Genomic DNA, 14,536 nt, shown 5'->3' with positions numbered 1-14,536 from the left:
CAGGTGTGTTACCTTACATCTGATAATTATCTTATTCTCAACATAAAACTACCAGAGTGTTGTCAGCTTCTGTGTTATTAGGTTGCAGGGCTTAGGACTGGCAAGGAGAAGATGTTTTTACAGGTGCAAGCTGGTACTAAATAGTCGAGTTCAGTCTGGCAGCTGGGACTTTGTCAGAGGAACTGAAGCGTGTGAGAGAGGAAGTGATGGAAATATGTAATCCTGTTGTAGCCATGTGAACATTAAAGCCTGAGGTTAGAGGATCCATCACTGTAACATGACATCCTGCCTCTGCTGCTCATCCTCCCCCTGCCTCCCATCAACATATTTTCTTCCTGTTTCCACCTGATGTTGGCCTTGACCCTGCACAGCTGTATAACTACTCGTGGTACTGTAAAATATTTTAGACAAATATCTCACTTTACAACCATACTTTTCGACAACCCCTTTTTTTCTGTTTAACAAAATAAGTCACTATTGGAACTCAGGGAAAACCTAAGACTAAAAATCTGACGGTGTGTTCAGTGTCGGCTTTCAGCCCTTCACAGTTCTCTATAGTCTGTACTACAGATTCATTTGATTGAAACTGTTTGGACACAGGAGTGAATAGTATCAGTTAAAATTTGCAATAAGTTGTTTGGACAGCATTCTCAGTTAAATGAATAAAGGTATTGTAAAATAAATAATAGTCTCATGTTCTTCATCAGAGACAGGAGCACGTTCGATTCTTTCAGATTACCTGGAAGAGAAAAGGCAGAATTATCACAGGAACACGGTTTTATGATCTACTGGACCCAGTTCAGCAGCTTCTACCTGCACATGTTTATGTGTGAGGAGAGAGATGTTTGTTACAGCAATTCTCTTCATAGAAGTGCTCTGTGTGTGTGTGTGTGTGTGTGTGTGTGTGTGTCAGGGTGACCTTGCAGGTGTCCAGGCTTTCAGTGTAAAGCTGACTTGGAGATTTGAGTAGCACTGGGGGAGGGAGAGACAGGCTGCAGCATTAAACACATATTCATGTCAATAGAAGCATCATATAGATAAATAGAGGGGTATGAGACATATCCACATAATTTAGTCACCCGTATAAGTTTTTTTTAGGGTAAAAGCACCAGATGTATTGTATTGTTCTAACGTAGTAAGATCAGTGACAGTACTGAGACGCATCAGCCACAAAAAGCAGTCATTTTCTCTTTTTTTTTGGATATGAAATTTCTCATTTGCTTTCCAGCAACAAGCCTGTGGTTCTCTGTCCTCCTCCGGTTTCTTCCTGCTTCCCATACTTTCACCTTCTCTTTCCTCCCTGTTGTGTTGAGCTTGTACTGTAGTCTGGCATCATCCCCAGGTTTTGTTGCATCCTGGATGCATCTGTGTGTGTGTGTGTGTGTGTGTGTGTGTGTGTGTGTGTGAGAGAGGGAGTGTGTGAGTGTGTGTGGCTGAAGTTTCCAAACAGCATTTTGTGCAGATGTGGGACATGGGGCCGGACCCCTGACCTCTTGACCCTGAAAGCTGACATATTCACAGAGGCACATACGTACACACCAGCAGTTTTTAGTGCAGCCGGTGTGCAGACTGCTTATATCACTGCAGTCAGATATTGTGGCCTGGTGAGAGTGTTGTCAGTGGTTTGAGTGTTAAGTTGACAAACCCCACAGTGGCAGCGTCTCACTTTTTACTACAGGAGACACGTGACTGCTAAATTTCCTCTTCAGTTGCTTCTCACTTTTCACTCTGCTTCACTTTTTCTCTTAATCACTGTCATTCACTTATGATTTCATTAAATGTTTCATATTGACAGACTCTTGTTTCATATTAAACAATGCAAACTGTGCTCAAATTGTTTTTTGTTTGCTTTTTTGCGTATGTTTGGTGACTTAGTTCGAGTATTTTGTGATTCTAGGACAGGAATCCTGGATTATATGATTTCATTAAATGTTTCATATTGACAGACTCTTGTTTCATATTAAACAATGCAAACTGTGCTCAAATTGTTTTTTGTTTGCTTTTTTGGGTATGTTTGGTGACTTAGTTCAAGTATTTTGTGATTCTAGGACAGGAAGAACTCTGGTTACTGTAGTTCGTTATGTCACATTGTAGAATTCTACCTTTACACAAAGTCTAAACTTCATTAGTACAAACCCAAGTTGGCTCTTGAAGAGGCACAGAGGTAATTTGAGGACACAGCAGTAATTTGAGGACACAGAGCACTCTGGGTAATGTAGTTCTGTGGCAGTGTGAACTCACAGGGATCTCTAGTACCTCGTTATCTGTTGATTGTGATAATCAGGAAATGACTAATGGGATAGAAACTCTTCTTCTGAAAATATCCACAGGGGTGGTGTCATTCATTGTGTGTCCTTAATGCTGCATAATTGCTCTCTTTCAGATTACTGTTGTTCTCTTGTGATAACCATGCACCTCCAGAACGACTCATGTCATTTTAAATCGGTGTATGTAGGTTGAAACCACCAGGACGGTGACTGTCATTGTGGGTTTTTTTCTGACAGTGATGAAACAGATTGGTTGAGGTTGTGTATTGCTTTGTTTGGTGGTTGCTAGGCCTAAAATGTCAGTGGCTTTTCAGAGCTCAGTTGATAACTTGACCACACAGACACACACAAGATTTTCTGCGAGGCGAGAGTAACTTGAGGACCTGCTGCCTTCTGGTCTGCAGTCTGACTGATGCCCACCCACTCACTCACTCCCTCACCCACTCACTCACACACACACACACACACACACACACACACACACACACACACACACACAGTGATCACAGTCAGCTGAAATCATTCAAAGATCGTCGTTAAATATCACAGCCAGGATGCTTTGCCATCTCATAGCAACAGAGACACACACACCCACAAGCTGCAGCCGCTGGCATTCATGTGCACAGTGTTGGTGTAATGTGCTTAAACATAAATATATGACATGACTAACTCGCTGAAATAGATGTGCACAGGAAGAAGAGCATGTGGGTATCTCCCATGTGGTTTCCTTCAGACTGTGTAAGGCAACCATACTGTACACACACGTGCACACATTTCCGTCCGTTTAGTCCTGTTTCGTTTATTAAGTGGTTTTCTAACGGTGCACTGAGCAACGGCTACAGGCTGGTCGCTTGTTTCAGGGGAATGGAATTCAGTGTTAGTGTCAGAGAGCGAGCCAGAGAGAGAGGCTTGGGGGAAGAGAGAGGGCGTCCGCGTGGAGCGAAGGATTCAGAAGTTTTTAGCTGCAGTAGTTGAACGCTGAAAACTGAAGAAGTGAAAGGAAACAAAGGATCCTCATAACTCGTGTGTCTGACACTTAAAAACTCTTTATGGATGCCACAAGTTGTGCAAGCTCACCTGGAAGCCTGAAGTCAGTGGAGCTGCAGTAACTTTTTCATGGTTTATTTGCAGACTTGTTTTGACATGTCTATTTGAATTTACTGACAGAGAGTAGGGAAAACAAAGCACCATTTCTGGTCATTTAGTGACACAAGATGGACTTTCTAATGGACCCGACAGTTATCACACCTGTCCTAGTGGTGACTTTTCACTTCTTGACAGCAGCTGGATTCTGGTTTTACTGCCGCCGCCATCGCCGTCATACACCCAGTTGTGGAAAAGGTAAAGAGTAACCTCAGCTGTGACTTTTCTCTTCTCCAGTGGGCAGAAGTGGAAGATTTGGCATGAGCTCCATGTGCTTCCTGTTTAGGCTCCACCCAGTCTGCCATGTCGTTTATGTATTAGATACTTCACTTGACTGTTGGTTTGTAAGCTTCTTTATTTAGCTTAGCACCAGTATTGCTTTCTGTGGAAAGTGTTTGTGCATTGTTTAGTATGATGGTAAAAGTGTGGCACCACAGGTTTTTGATTTTAGTGCAGTGTAAAATGGCTTGTGCTGCTATAAAGAGCAAATAGGTTTCTTTGGTTCTGTCTCCTTTTACAGGGAGACTGTTATAACCTTATGCTTTTGTCTTGACTTGAGTGATGTATCTTACTTCCTGAGTCAGTAAAGCTTAATCTTCCATATTTGGTGCTTTGCACTGAAAGGCTGTTATCATGTCATACACTTGTGAATAATGTACTCGGGTTCATGTAATTCACCCTGCAGACTAGAGTTTGTGTGGGTCTTGGCCTGTGTACATGGCCAGCGATGTTTCTGTAACTACATGTTGTACAGTAAGTAACAAGCTGCTGTGCTTCCAGTAAGCTGCTCAGTCACGTGTCTGAGTGTTCATAGTTAGTGGTGAGCACTGATGTAACACAGTTTAAACACTTGTTTAAGCCTAATACAAATATTCATTTTGTAACTTTCTAAAGTGCCTCTGGTGTTTAAACCATTTTGACATGACTTTATACCTTTTGCTCAATAGCTGTTGGCAATCAATAGCACTAGTATTAGTTCAAGTCCAGCTATCACTGTAAAAACTGAGATATTCTAGGTTACTCATTATAAGCAGATGACTTCTCGTTAGTGACATGTATCTAATGTTATCTGACTACTGACTGGCTCGGATTCACCAGGGGAGAAATATCCGGCATGACATAACGGAGGTTAGTGAGGTTGATTGGTACAGAGAGGACAGCAGATGGGCAGGTAGTGCGAAGAGAGACAGGAGGAAGTGTTGGGGTAAAAACAACTGAAGACACATATATAAATTAGAGAGGAAAAGACAGGGAAGGGATCAGGAGCAGCAGTAACAGGGAATAACAAGAAACACAGATTATGAAACTGATCAGTCTCTTTTTTTTCTAATTTCAAGTGACAAATCATTTGTGCGCACCAATCCTCTGTGGGCCTAATATAAATGTACTACTGCAGTAACGTACTGTATCTATCATGTATTTGCACTGTTTCCTAATGCAAAGTGAGGCCTGTACTGTATGTGTCATGCACTTGTATGGCCAGTTGAGGGCGCTGTGTGTTTTACTTATGGACCAGCATGTGGACAGTTGTGGGTACCTGCCTGTCTAGTTTTACCAGGTGCTGTGTATATTCCTCAAAATTTTTACAGTACTCACGTTAAAACTCTTTGAAGCTTTACTTTTAGGTAGATTTGTGTATAATGGCCTGTACTCTAGTTGATTAAATGTGTAGGGCTGTGTTCATGTGAGTAATTGTGGGACCAGAGTTGAGCAGGATTTTACTCAAGCTTTCATGTTCGCCTGCTTGGTTGGTCTTCCGTCTATGTTCTAGATGAGTGAGGGATGTGTGACACAGCTGCTGTGTGTGTGGCCACGTTGTGTGACACTGTGGTCCTCATCTCATTTTTGTTGCGACAGGAAGTGGAGCTTGTCACAGTGGTAGGCCAAGTATTGTAGTTGTGTAGCGTTACACACTGTGCATTCATTGTGTGGTTTATACAGTGGTTTATACTTTCCATGAAATATTACACTTTCTAACCACACAGTTAAACATAGTTCAAGATTTAAAGGGTTAACAGTTTGAACTGATAAATAAGACCAGCACTCGCCTTGTTAGATTTTGGCTGTAATAAACTCTTAATCACTGCTTTTATTGTGTTGTTTATTTTTGTGTCTTATGTCATTTCCAAGTAGTTTTGAATAAAAACCTGTCTGTGCAGATGGTAAATAAATGTGTCATTGTTATTGATGCAGGTGCTTTTAAGCCACGTAAGGGTTTTCTCTGTGGCCACAGGAGGGCAGATTGAGCCTGGTGACAGGGCTTGTGGCTCAGTGGCCAGCTGCTTTAGTGCTCAGTAACTAGGACATATTGGCTACCAAGCATTGCTGGAAACTGTAGAACAGCTTCAGCTCCCCACAAAGACTCATCTGTTCAGCTGATTTGCAAATCTGGAGTGAACTTGTTCTGCTTTACAAAGATTTAGCATTCAGGGTTGGTAGCTGTGTGAGAGAGGAAAATAAAACGGACAAGAGGAATGGAGTGTGGTGCCAGCCTCTGAGTGTCACCAGAGAGCAGCAGAACAAACGGATCCTGAGAGGCAGCCTGACTAAAAGGGAAACTGAAAAAGAAAATGGAAATTGAAAGAGGGAAGATGACACAATGGAGTGATGAGGAAAAGGAGGACACTCAAACGTCCCAGATATTTTGGATGACGATGGAATCTCGAGGAGAAATCCAGAGCGCCGGAAGACTGGGCAGAATAGAGGAGAGCGAGGGAGATTAGAGGTGATAACAGAAGAGAAGGAGGGAGCGAGGGATAAATGTGCTGTGTGGTATTAAAGCTGTAAGCTCCATCTGGTATTTTTAGTGTAGACTGTCTCTTAGTGGTGGAAAGAGAGGAGAGGTTCACTGCAGAAGCAAGGAGGAGAAGAATCTGGCAAGAGGGAGCAACGTAGAAGACGACCGAAAAGGAGGGATGGAGATAATGCAGTGACGGTGTCTGTGGAGGAAACAGAAGGAGAGTTACTGTGTGTGTCTCGCCTGGTTAGGTGTGTGTGCACCTGCACTGTTGGGAGCGGCCATCAGATCAGCCTCAGCTCTGATGAGGCCTGTCCTCCAGGCCACGTGATCTTAGCTGTTAGCCGATCCACGCTGCTGTGTCTCCCTCTGTAGAGAGGGAGACACAGAACAACAAGAGTTTAGTTTGCCTGCTGTGAAAGGAAACGGATCTGGAGAGTGTGAGTTGGAGGCCTCATTGTCACTGCTGCCTGAAAAGCACAGATCTGGACTAAAGTCAGAAATATGACCAAGGCTTTTCTTCATTACTCATCATTTCTACTCTCTTTTGCACAGATGCTAATGAGATGAATGGCTCTTCATGGGTTAGTTTCCCTTTCAGTATTAAATGATATTAAGTACCTCTCACCCCAAGTTACCGGCTCTTCCTCTGTTGTCTCGAGAAAGCTACACAGCTGAAAAGCCTCAGGGCTCTAGAGACTTTAAAAAAGAAAGCTAGGATGTTGGTGCTCAGATGAGAAAAGGAGCCGGAGTACAGGCAAGAAAATGGGCATTTCAGGCAGCTGCTGCTTGAGGGTGTGGCATGTAAAGGAGACTAGAGTGAACGACATAATTTAAAATGGACCTGTTGCTTTTTAGCAACTCTGTAGGATACATATAAACAACCAGAACTGTTCTTCCAGTTGTGCTTCGACAAAGACAGGCACAAGTTTCAAATTGAAATAGCGGATCTGCTCTACATCAACTGTTATTTCAACTAAAAACGAGCAGCAAGGAGAGTTACTCACCTACGCAGAGAGAGAAGAACTGCCTTGTAGAAGGAAAACAGTGAGCACCCCTGCAGCTCTGCAGAGCCGTTGTCAGCTGAGAGGGAGAGAGAGAGAGCCACTGGCTGGTGAGGAAGCAGAACTGAGGAGAAGGAGTAAACAGAGAGGGGCCGTCCTCTTTGGACTGCAGAGGGAGGAGCTGCCCTGACTTTGACACATGTGAGAGCAACTGCTACTGAGAGAGTGTGAGGGACAGAGCGAGGAGGCCGGCTGAGAGAGGCTGACATGGCAGCGAGCACAGGACTCGAGGAGAGGGGGAGCGGGTGAACCATAGAGAGGTTAAACCAAGGAAAAGGGAAGAGACTTCTCAAACTGGTAGCACCTTCCTGTGCTCTCCTCCTTGCACTAACCCTGCAGCTTTTACTTTTGGATCAGCTTGTTGCCAGAGACGTCTTTTCTGTCTCCTCTCCTGGATTATGCACCCTTACCGTCAGGAGAACAGACAGTACAGCTGTGGACGATGTGGCCTGACTACAGGAATGAATGTCACCTCAACGCTCACCTGTACTCACTCATGTGCTGCGCAGGTCAGTGTGTGTACTGATGTGTGTACATGCCCATAGAGTAGCCGTACAGTGTTGGCAGTTGTTGTTTACATGCTACCGACCCGCAGGGTGGCTCCTGTCAGCACGTGTTTCACTCTGTGCTCTGAGCACTTCCTGTTTGAACACATACTGTGACAGCAGCCGACCGAGGATGACAGGGCAAAGGACGAGACATCTCTGTGTGTGTGTTATTATGTTTGGGCAGCAGTGGGTGTGTACGTCTGAACAATGCCCTCCTCTGTAGATGAATGAGTGCCTTTCTGTGGCTGTCACTCGCATACCTCAGCTCTTCTCATGGCTCCACTTGAGGCTGTGTAAACATAATAATGCTTGTGAACACACGGATGGTTTGTGGCCCATCTACACGAGCCTGATAAGTCTTCACAGGCACGGTAATCTGCGTGTGGTACACTGATACATATGTGTGTGACCTGGTGACGTGTAAAAGCCGATTTCCTCTGGGCTGACTAGCTCTGCTCCCTGGGCAGGTTTGGGAGGCTCGGTGTGCTGCAGTGGTGAAACTATTTTGCAAGAGCATGTTGAAATAGTTGTTCTTTGCCTGGGGGCTTTCCCTCTGTGTGAGCTCCTCTGTGTGTTTAATCGGTGTTGAGGCTGACCTTGAATTTTAAACTAGTTGAGATTTTGGATCAGCTTGTTGCCAGAGATGTCTTTTCTGTCCAATCAAATCCTTGGAAATCCTTCCTGCTCTTGGAGCAAGACGGTTGAAAGGGTCTGAGCTGGGTAGCAGCTTCATGCTGCTGTGGGTGTGAGACAGAGACAGAACGACAACAAGGTCTTTGAAGGAGGAAGCGATACCACCTTGTCTCTCCCCATGACTGCTCGCCATCATGGAGTCACCATAGCAACCAGTCAACGTGTGGCAGGAAGGGACGTATCTGCTGCAGGATGTTTTCTGATAAGCTGGAGCTGAATCTGGAGGGGAAAGCCTCTTCTGCTACTGAGCTGTTTGTCTGGATATGAGAAACAACAGTGTCTTATCATGGTTTTATTTTTTAAGGTTCTGTAGGGAATGCTTTCACTGATAGAAAGTATGTTTGACACTTAGTAACAGCTGAAACTTAGGCTACTGAAAAGATCCTAAAAAGCTGAAACTATTACTTTAAACATGTTTATCTAATTTGTTTGCAGAATTTATTTACCGTTTTTATTTTGGCAGATATGCAGAAGTTAGCATGACTTTTAATGTTTGATCTGTGGCTCTGTAAAGTTACAGCTGCATTTTCCCCCCATTAATGATTAATCTTCTGATCATTTTTGCCCAATGATCTATTAACCATTTGGACTATAAAATGTTAAAAAGTGAGTAAAGCCACAATTCCTCAAGCCGACTGAGACAGTTTCAATTGTTTTGTTTTGCAAAAAGTAAAAACCCAAAGATATTTAATTTATCACATAAAACTCAGAAATACAGCAAATCCTCACAGATTCATTTGTTTATCAAAACAGTTGCCTGTTATTCTGTTGATGTACTGACCAACTGATCTAGTAACGGTATCGCTGCTGAAGGTGCCTACCCCTCTACGTTGTACAAGTTTGATTTTGTAGCCTTTGCATTTAGCTTTGTTTTGGTAATGCAACATCCCTTGGAAAGATGGGCTCTCCCTCCAGCAGGAACTGTTTAACCGAATGGCGGGAAAGGAAAAAGAGTGGTACTGCTTTTTCAAGACTTACTGATATGAGTGGAGAGAGGGACTCTGTTACTGTGGAGGAAGAGGAGGGGGAAGATAACACTGTTGCAGCATCAGGCTCTATTCCTGGCCTGGCCGCCTCACTGCTCTGGCCTGTGGGGGCTGGAGTCTGGAGCTTTTCCCAGCTGCAGATCACACTTCACTTAGAGACTGTAGACAGATACAGGACTGAGAGAAAGGTCAGACAATTACATAATGCAAACTAGGGATCTATTAGAGTAGAAACAGGCAATAATAAACATGCTGGCAGCCTTTTTTCAGTTGAGCTAACAAGCAAGAACGGAAAACCAAGAGCAACCTTGGAGCTTTATTGGTACAACCTCAGTGAAGCCAAACTTGCATGACTGCAAAACATAGTCATGATACTTTTTCACAAGGTTGCATTTGTCGATTCAGAGGTTCTTATCAACAGGATGTTGATATCAACCTGCCCTGTGTCTTAACCAAGCCTTTAGCTGTTGTACCGCTTCACGTCAGGGCTGAATAAGATCAGCAGCACTGTGAAGACTCATCTCAGAGGGTTTGTTGTGAATCAGCAAACGGTTTGGGGACTAAAGGTTAAGTCTGCATGCTTTACTTATCAGGTAACATCTTGCGAAATGCAGTAAACAGAAAAAACTACAGTAAATCCTATCAATATTTGCAGTTTCCAGTTTTCCAGGTTGTTGGAGAACCTGCCACAGTTCTTCTGTGGGTTTAGGCTGTGTCAGCGTTTTCAGTCACGTCATGATCCCAGCCTCAGTGATGCTGAGGTCAGGGCTCCGTGTGCAGGACTCCTCGTTGTTTTTGGCTCATTGTCCTGCCATGGGATGAATTTAGATAAGAAGCTAAACATCTCAAGTGCTTAGAAACTTTGCACATATGCTCGTGAGTGGTGTCCAGTTACACTTGTGTGTTAAAGTGCCTTTTGTTGAGTTTATGAAACTGAAGTGTGTGTTAACAAAAAGGGTTAGAGGGAGTAATCGGATATAGGCCACTAAGTGTAAGTGTGCTTGTGTGTCACTGTGTACAGTATGTGAGCTGGTATTACTCGTGTAGTGGAGAAATGCTACGCAGTCACACTGTGGGAGCATGACAACAAAAGGGGCGAGACGTAAATCATTACATTTGAGGATGATGCTCTAGTTTAAGTTCAGGGTGAGGTTAGTCTCCAGGAAATTAATGCAAGTCCCCTGAGGTGAAACACAGCTCTGTGTGTGTGTGTGTGTGTGTGTGTGTGAAATGAACAGCACATAAACTCATGGCCACAGTAGTGAAGTGAATACAGCTTCAGCAGCAGCTGTCTCCATCGGGGGTGTCAAGCCCACTAGGCTGAGTTGGATTTGTTTTTGTGTGTGTATGACCTCAAACATCTACATAATTGTGTGATGTATTTCAGAAATTGAAATGATGTAATTCACCTCCCTTCTCTCTCTCTCTCTCTCTTCAGATGAGCGGGACAGGGTGCAGAAGAAAACCTTCACAAAATGGGTCAACAAGCATCTCATCAAGGTATGTGTGACTAAGCTCAGCTGCTCTGCTGTGCACTTGTTTCAGCTTTGTGGAAATGTTTGCAGGGGTTTTATCGTTCTATAATGTATAAAATCGTTTAAACCTAACCTACACTTTCTCGAATAGCCTTTATTTGAAAGTCGGTGAACTGAACAGCCTCAACTCGTAAAGGAGCTGGACTGTGTGTATAAATCTAGCAGTAGCAGAACAATAGCTTGAAGGAAAAACTTTTCTCGGTGTCCTAGTAACCTGAATAAAGGCTCGACTCATTGCTGCTGTTGCTATATAATTAGGAAACCCAGTGAGAAGGACAAAAAGAATCAGTCCTAAATGTTCATTATCTGTTCTCCCACCACCTACAAGCATCTATTAGCATCATTTTTAGCAGAATGTGGAAAGAGCAAAGCGAATAGAGGCGTCTCATGTCTCCTGCCTTCTGCCATGAAACTGACTGCATTTATTTAAATTGAGTCTGTCTGTGGTCACTGTACTTTTCAGAGTGGAGAGTGTGGTTTCATCAGCCCTGTGTAGTAACCTGTGTTAATGTGGCTGTGTCTGAGCAGCATCTGTCTGGATTGTTCTGCCCGTTTGCTTTATCGCTGTTAGAAATGGCTCTGAAGTCTGTTAAACCTCCCTCTCGTTCCGGCCGTGCTGTGACACTTCCATCATGCTTAGCAGGGAAAGCAAAGTGGTGAATAAAGTGGATGTGAGTTGTGAATTTTTATGAATTTAAAAGCCCTTTTACTGGATTGCAATATTAAATATTAGGTTGGCAGACTGTCTTTGTCGAGGCAGGCTCTCAAATGTGATCATGTAGCATCTGAACATCAATAAGAAAAGCCTGAATGAATCAAATCTGAAAGAGCAGCTGCAGAACGTCTCGATAAGCTGGCAGTTTAAAAAAACTAAATAAGACCCACACTTTGTCCCTTCACAGTAATAGAAACAATGCACAAAACATCAGTTAGAGTCCACACTTTGTCCCTTCACAGTAATAGACACAAAACATCAGTTAGAGCGCTGCACTTGGGGATAACCACTGATTTTCCTTAGGATAATAGAAGAGAAACTTTGATTTGTTGTTTCAGTTATAACTATTGGCTCTTTATAGTAAGATCCTCCTTTGTGTGTGGGCCACAGACAGCTGCCTTTGCGGTTGCATGTGTGCGTGCTGTCACATCTGCACACACACATGCTACTTCTATTACATCTAATGTACAGGGCCATGTGTCACACACTAAGGCAGTAGGGGCTGTGAGGGGAGGAGAATGCGTGGTATTCGTACAGGACCCTGGGCCGAAGCGTCCGTCTGACCCCTTAACTGTGAAGCACCTGGTCACAGCGCCCATATCTCATATCACCAGGCAGTGCCAGAGTGGCCCCTGATTGTAAATGTAGGTCAGAGATGAAGAGTGAGAGCAGCAGGAGTCCAGCTCCCATGAGTTGGTACTGGGGCGTTGCTGTTTTACCGATATTCCAGCAGAGCGGTGTAAGACACTCACTGGTGTTTACAGGGCGTGATTGATTTCGGTTATTTTGTCCAAAGGGTCTGTTATCACCAGTTCTGTCCAGTCTGTGTGGAATGTATCAGATTTGGCCTTTCTCTGCTGACAGTTGTTCCAGGTGGCTTAATGCATCTTTTTATCTGACTGCACATTCACTTATGTACACAGATGCACAGAGTTCTAGCTGCTGCATTAGCATCCTGGTCATCTCAAGTTTTATTTTACATTTACTTTTATAGCAAGACAGAAGGATGAGAGGAAGGCTGAAGGGAGAGACAGGACAGGATGAGTGGAAGCAGACGATATGAAAACGTGACCAGCAAAACACTCTGGCCGTTGATCTGTGTGCTTTTGTTAGAAGAGGTAATATTTCAAAAAGAGAATGGTTTGTTCAAACACTGCACTTGAATAGAAAGTAGTGGGAAATGGCCTGCATCATCTGTTGACTCTGGACCAGGACTGTTGACTCTACTCACCTCCGCCCTGTCAGATGGGGATTAGTCACAGAGAAAACAGAGCTGACATATGGAATAGAAAATGAGCTCAGGTAGACATGTACACTGGTGGCTAAGGTGCCGTACCTGCTGGGTGACATCATCTCCCAAGTTTCCTGTCTGTTCTGTGACAGTCATGTCTGGTATGTTTGTGGCTGATTGCGTGTGCAGAGTATGAACAGGTATGTACACACAGTACAAACATGGGCCAATGTAAAAGCACTGGCACCCACGCTGCCTGCTGGCATGCGTTGACACAGTTTGGCCTAGCTGTGTAGCTGTGGGTTCAGACGTCAAGCAGAACCAAGGGGTTTGTCACAAAGATGATGACGGGTTTGACGACATCTGGTCAAACGTCCCGTTAGCCTCCTGAGCTGCAGTGCAGCTGTCTGGATCTGTTCGTGATGTGCAGCAGACTTGCACGGCCTCCAGGCTTGAGACAACACGTACATCAGCAAATGTTGCTGTCAACACTGAATTTTATAATTAAACACGTTAAAGGCCTAAAATAGTTTGTCAAGCATGGTTGTAAACCAAGGCTTTTGTGTGTTGAGGACAGTTTCACCTAATTCATACGGTGCCGTTCTGTGGTTTAACATCATCTGAAGCTGGATCCGTGTGACTGTAAGTGATCAATGTTATCAGTTGCTCTGCAGACGGTTTTCTCCATTCATGAGTTGTCGTTTTCAGATAGTTTGTTTTGTCTGAGAACTTTAAATCGCCCAATTTATCCCCAGATCCTCACAAATGAAAATCTGGAACTAGAGAACAAATGACTAAGCTCATCAAAGCTGTTGATGATCTATTGATTCTCTAATCATTCTATTGATATGCACTTGATGTCATTATAAGGTCTGATCCCAGTTCACCCCCTACCACTTAGTCCTCCCCCCATGTGTAGTGGTAGGGGTGTACCATTCTCTGTAGGATGGAGGGGTACGGTGAAGTGGTCGGGCTACATAGGCCTTCAAATGGTTTTCACAGACAGACTCCAAATTGAGAGGTATGAGGCCAACTACAACAAAAGTTACCCGCAGTCAACGCTACACACCTCAGTCAAATCCACCAGCATTCCCTGGATCGAAATATATTCCTGTCTCTGCATTTTTCTTATTTGATTGTGAAAATTGCAAACCAGTTCTCATAGCCCACACAAGAGAGATCACCACAGCGATGTGATTCAGAATTACCAATGACAGGTCATCGGGACTGTTTACTTAACCACTGTTGTTAACTAGCAGTGAGGCATAGAGGTCTTGAAGGGTTGCCCCATTTCACAGGGGAAGATTTCAACCACTAGTCCTTGTAACTCTATTTTGAGGGTTAACCAGAAAACAAGAGAGCATTGAAAAATGAGTGGTAGGGGCAAGACATAAGAAATGGGATCAGGCCTAATCATACAAAGCAGACAGAAACATGTCAGCCTGTCAGAGAGAGATGAGCATATAATTCTTAGCATTTTTGACGTGTGGAGTACCAGCTGCAGTGTGTGGACTTTACCAGACCAGGCAAATCACTTCATTCTGTCACTGTGTTATAGTTTCTTAAACCCTATTTATGTGACAAAGAAAATAGATAACATGTTAAATTGATTTCCAA

At 43.8% G+C, this 14,536-nt stretch overlaps 1 protein-coding gene across 1 annotated transcript in view; it reads left to right on the top strand.

The window, feature by feature from the left end:
• The window catches only part of macf1a (microtubule actin crosslinking factor 1a), a 192,321-nt gene that overhangs the window by 57,578 nt on the left and 120,207 nt on the right, over nt 1-14,536 (top strand). The window contains 1 exon segment of the mRNA XM_020618510.1: nt 10,877-10,938. Within this exon segment, the coding sequence (XP_020474166.1) occupies nt 10,877-10,938 (62 nt within the window).

The sequence above is a fragment of the Monopterus albus genome, unplaced genomic scaffold, assembly GCF_001952655.1.
Source record: "Monopterus albus unplaced genomic scaffold, M_albus_1.0 scaffold206.1, whole genome shotgun sequence".
Lineage (NCBI taxonomy): Eukaryota > Metazoa > Chordata > Actinopteri > Synbranchiformes > Synbranchidae > Monopterus > Monopterus albus.
The sequence above is the reverse complement of the archived record's forward strand: the minus strand, read 5'-3'. Positions and strand labels throughout refer to the sequence as shown.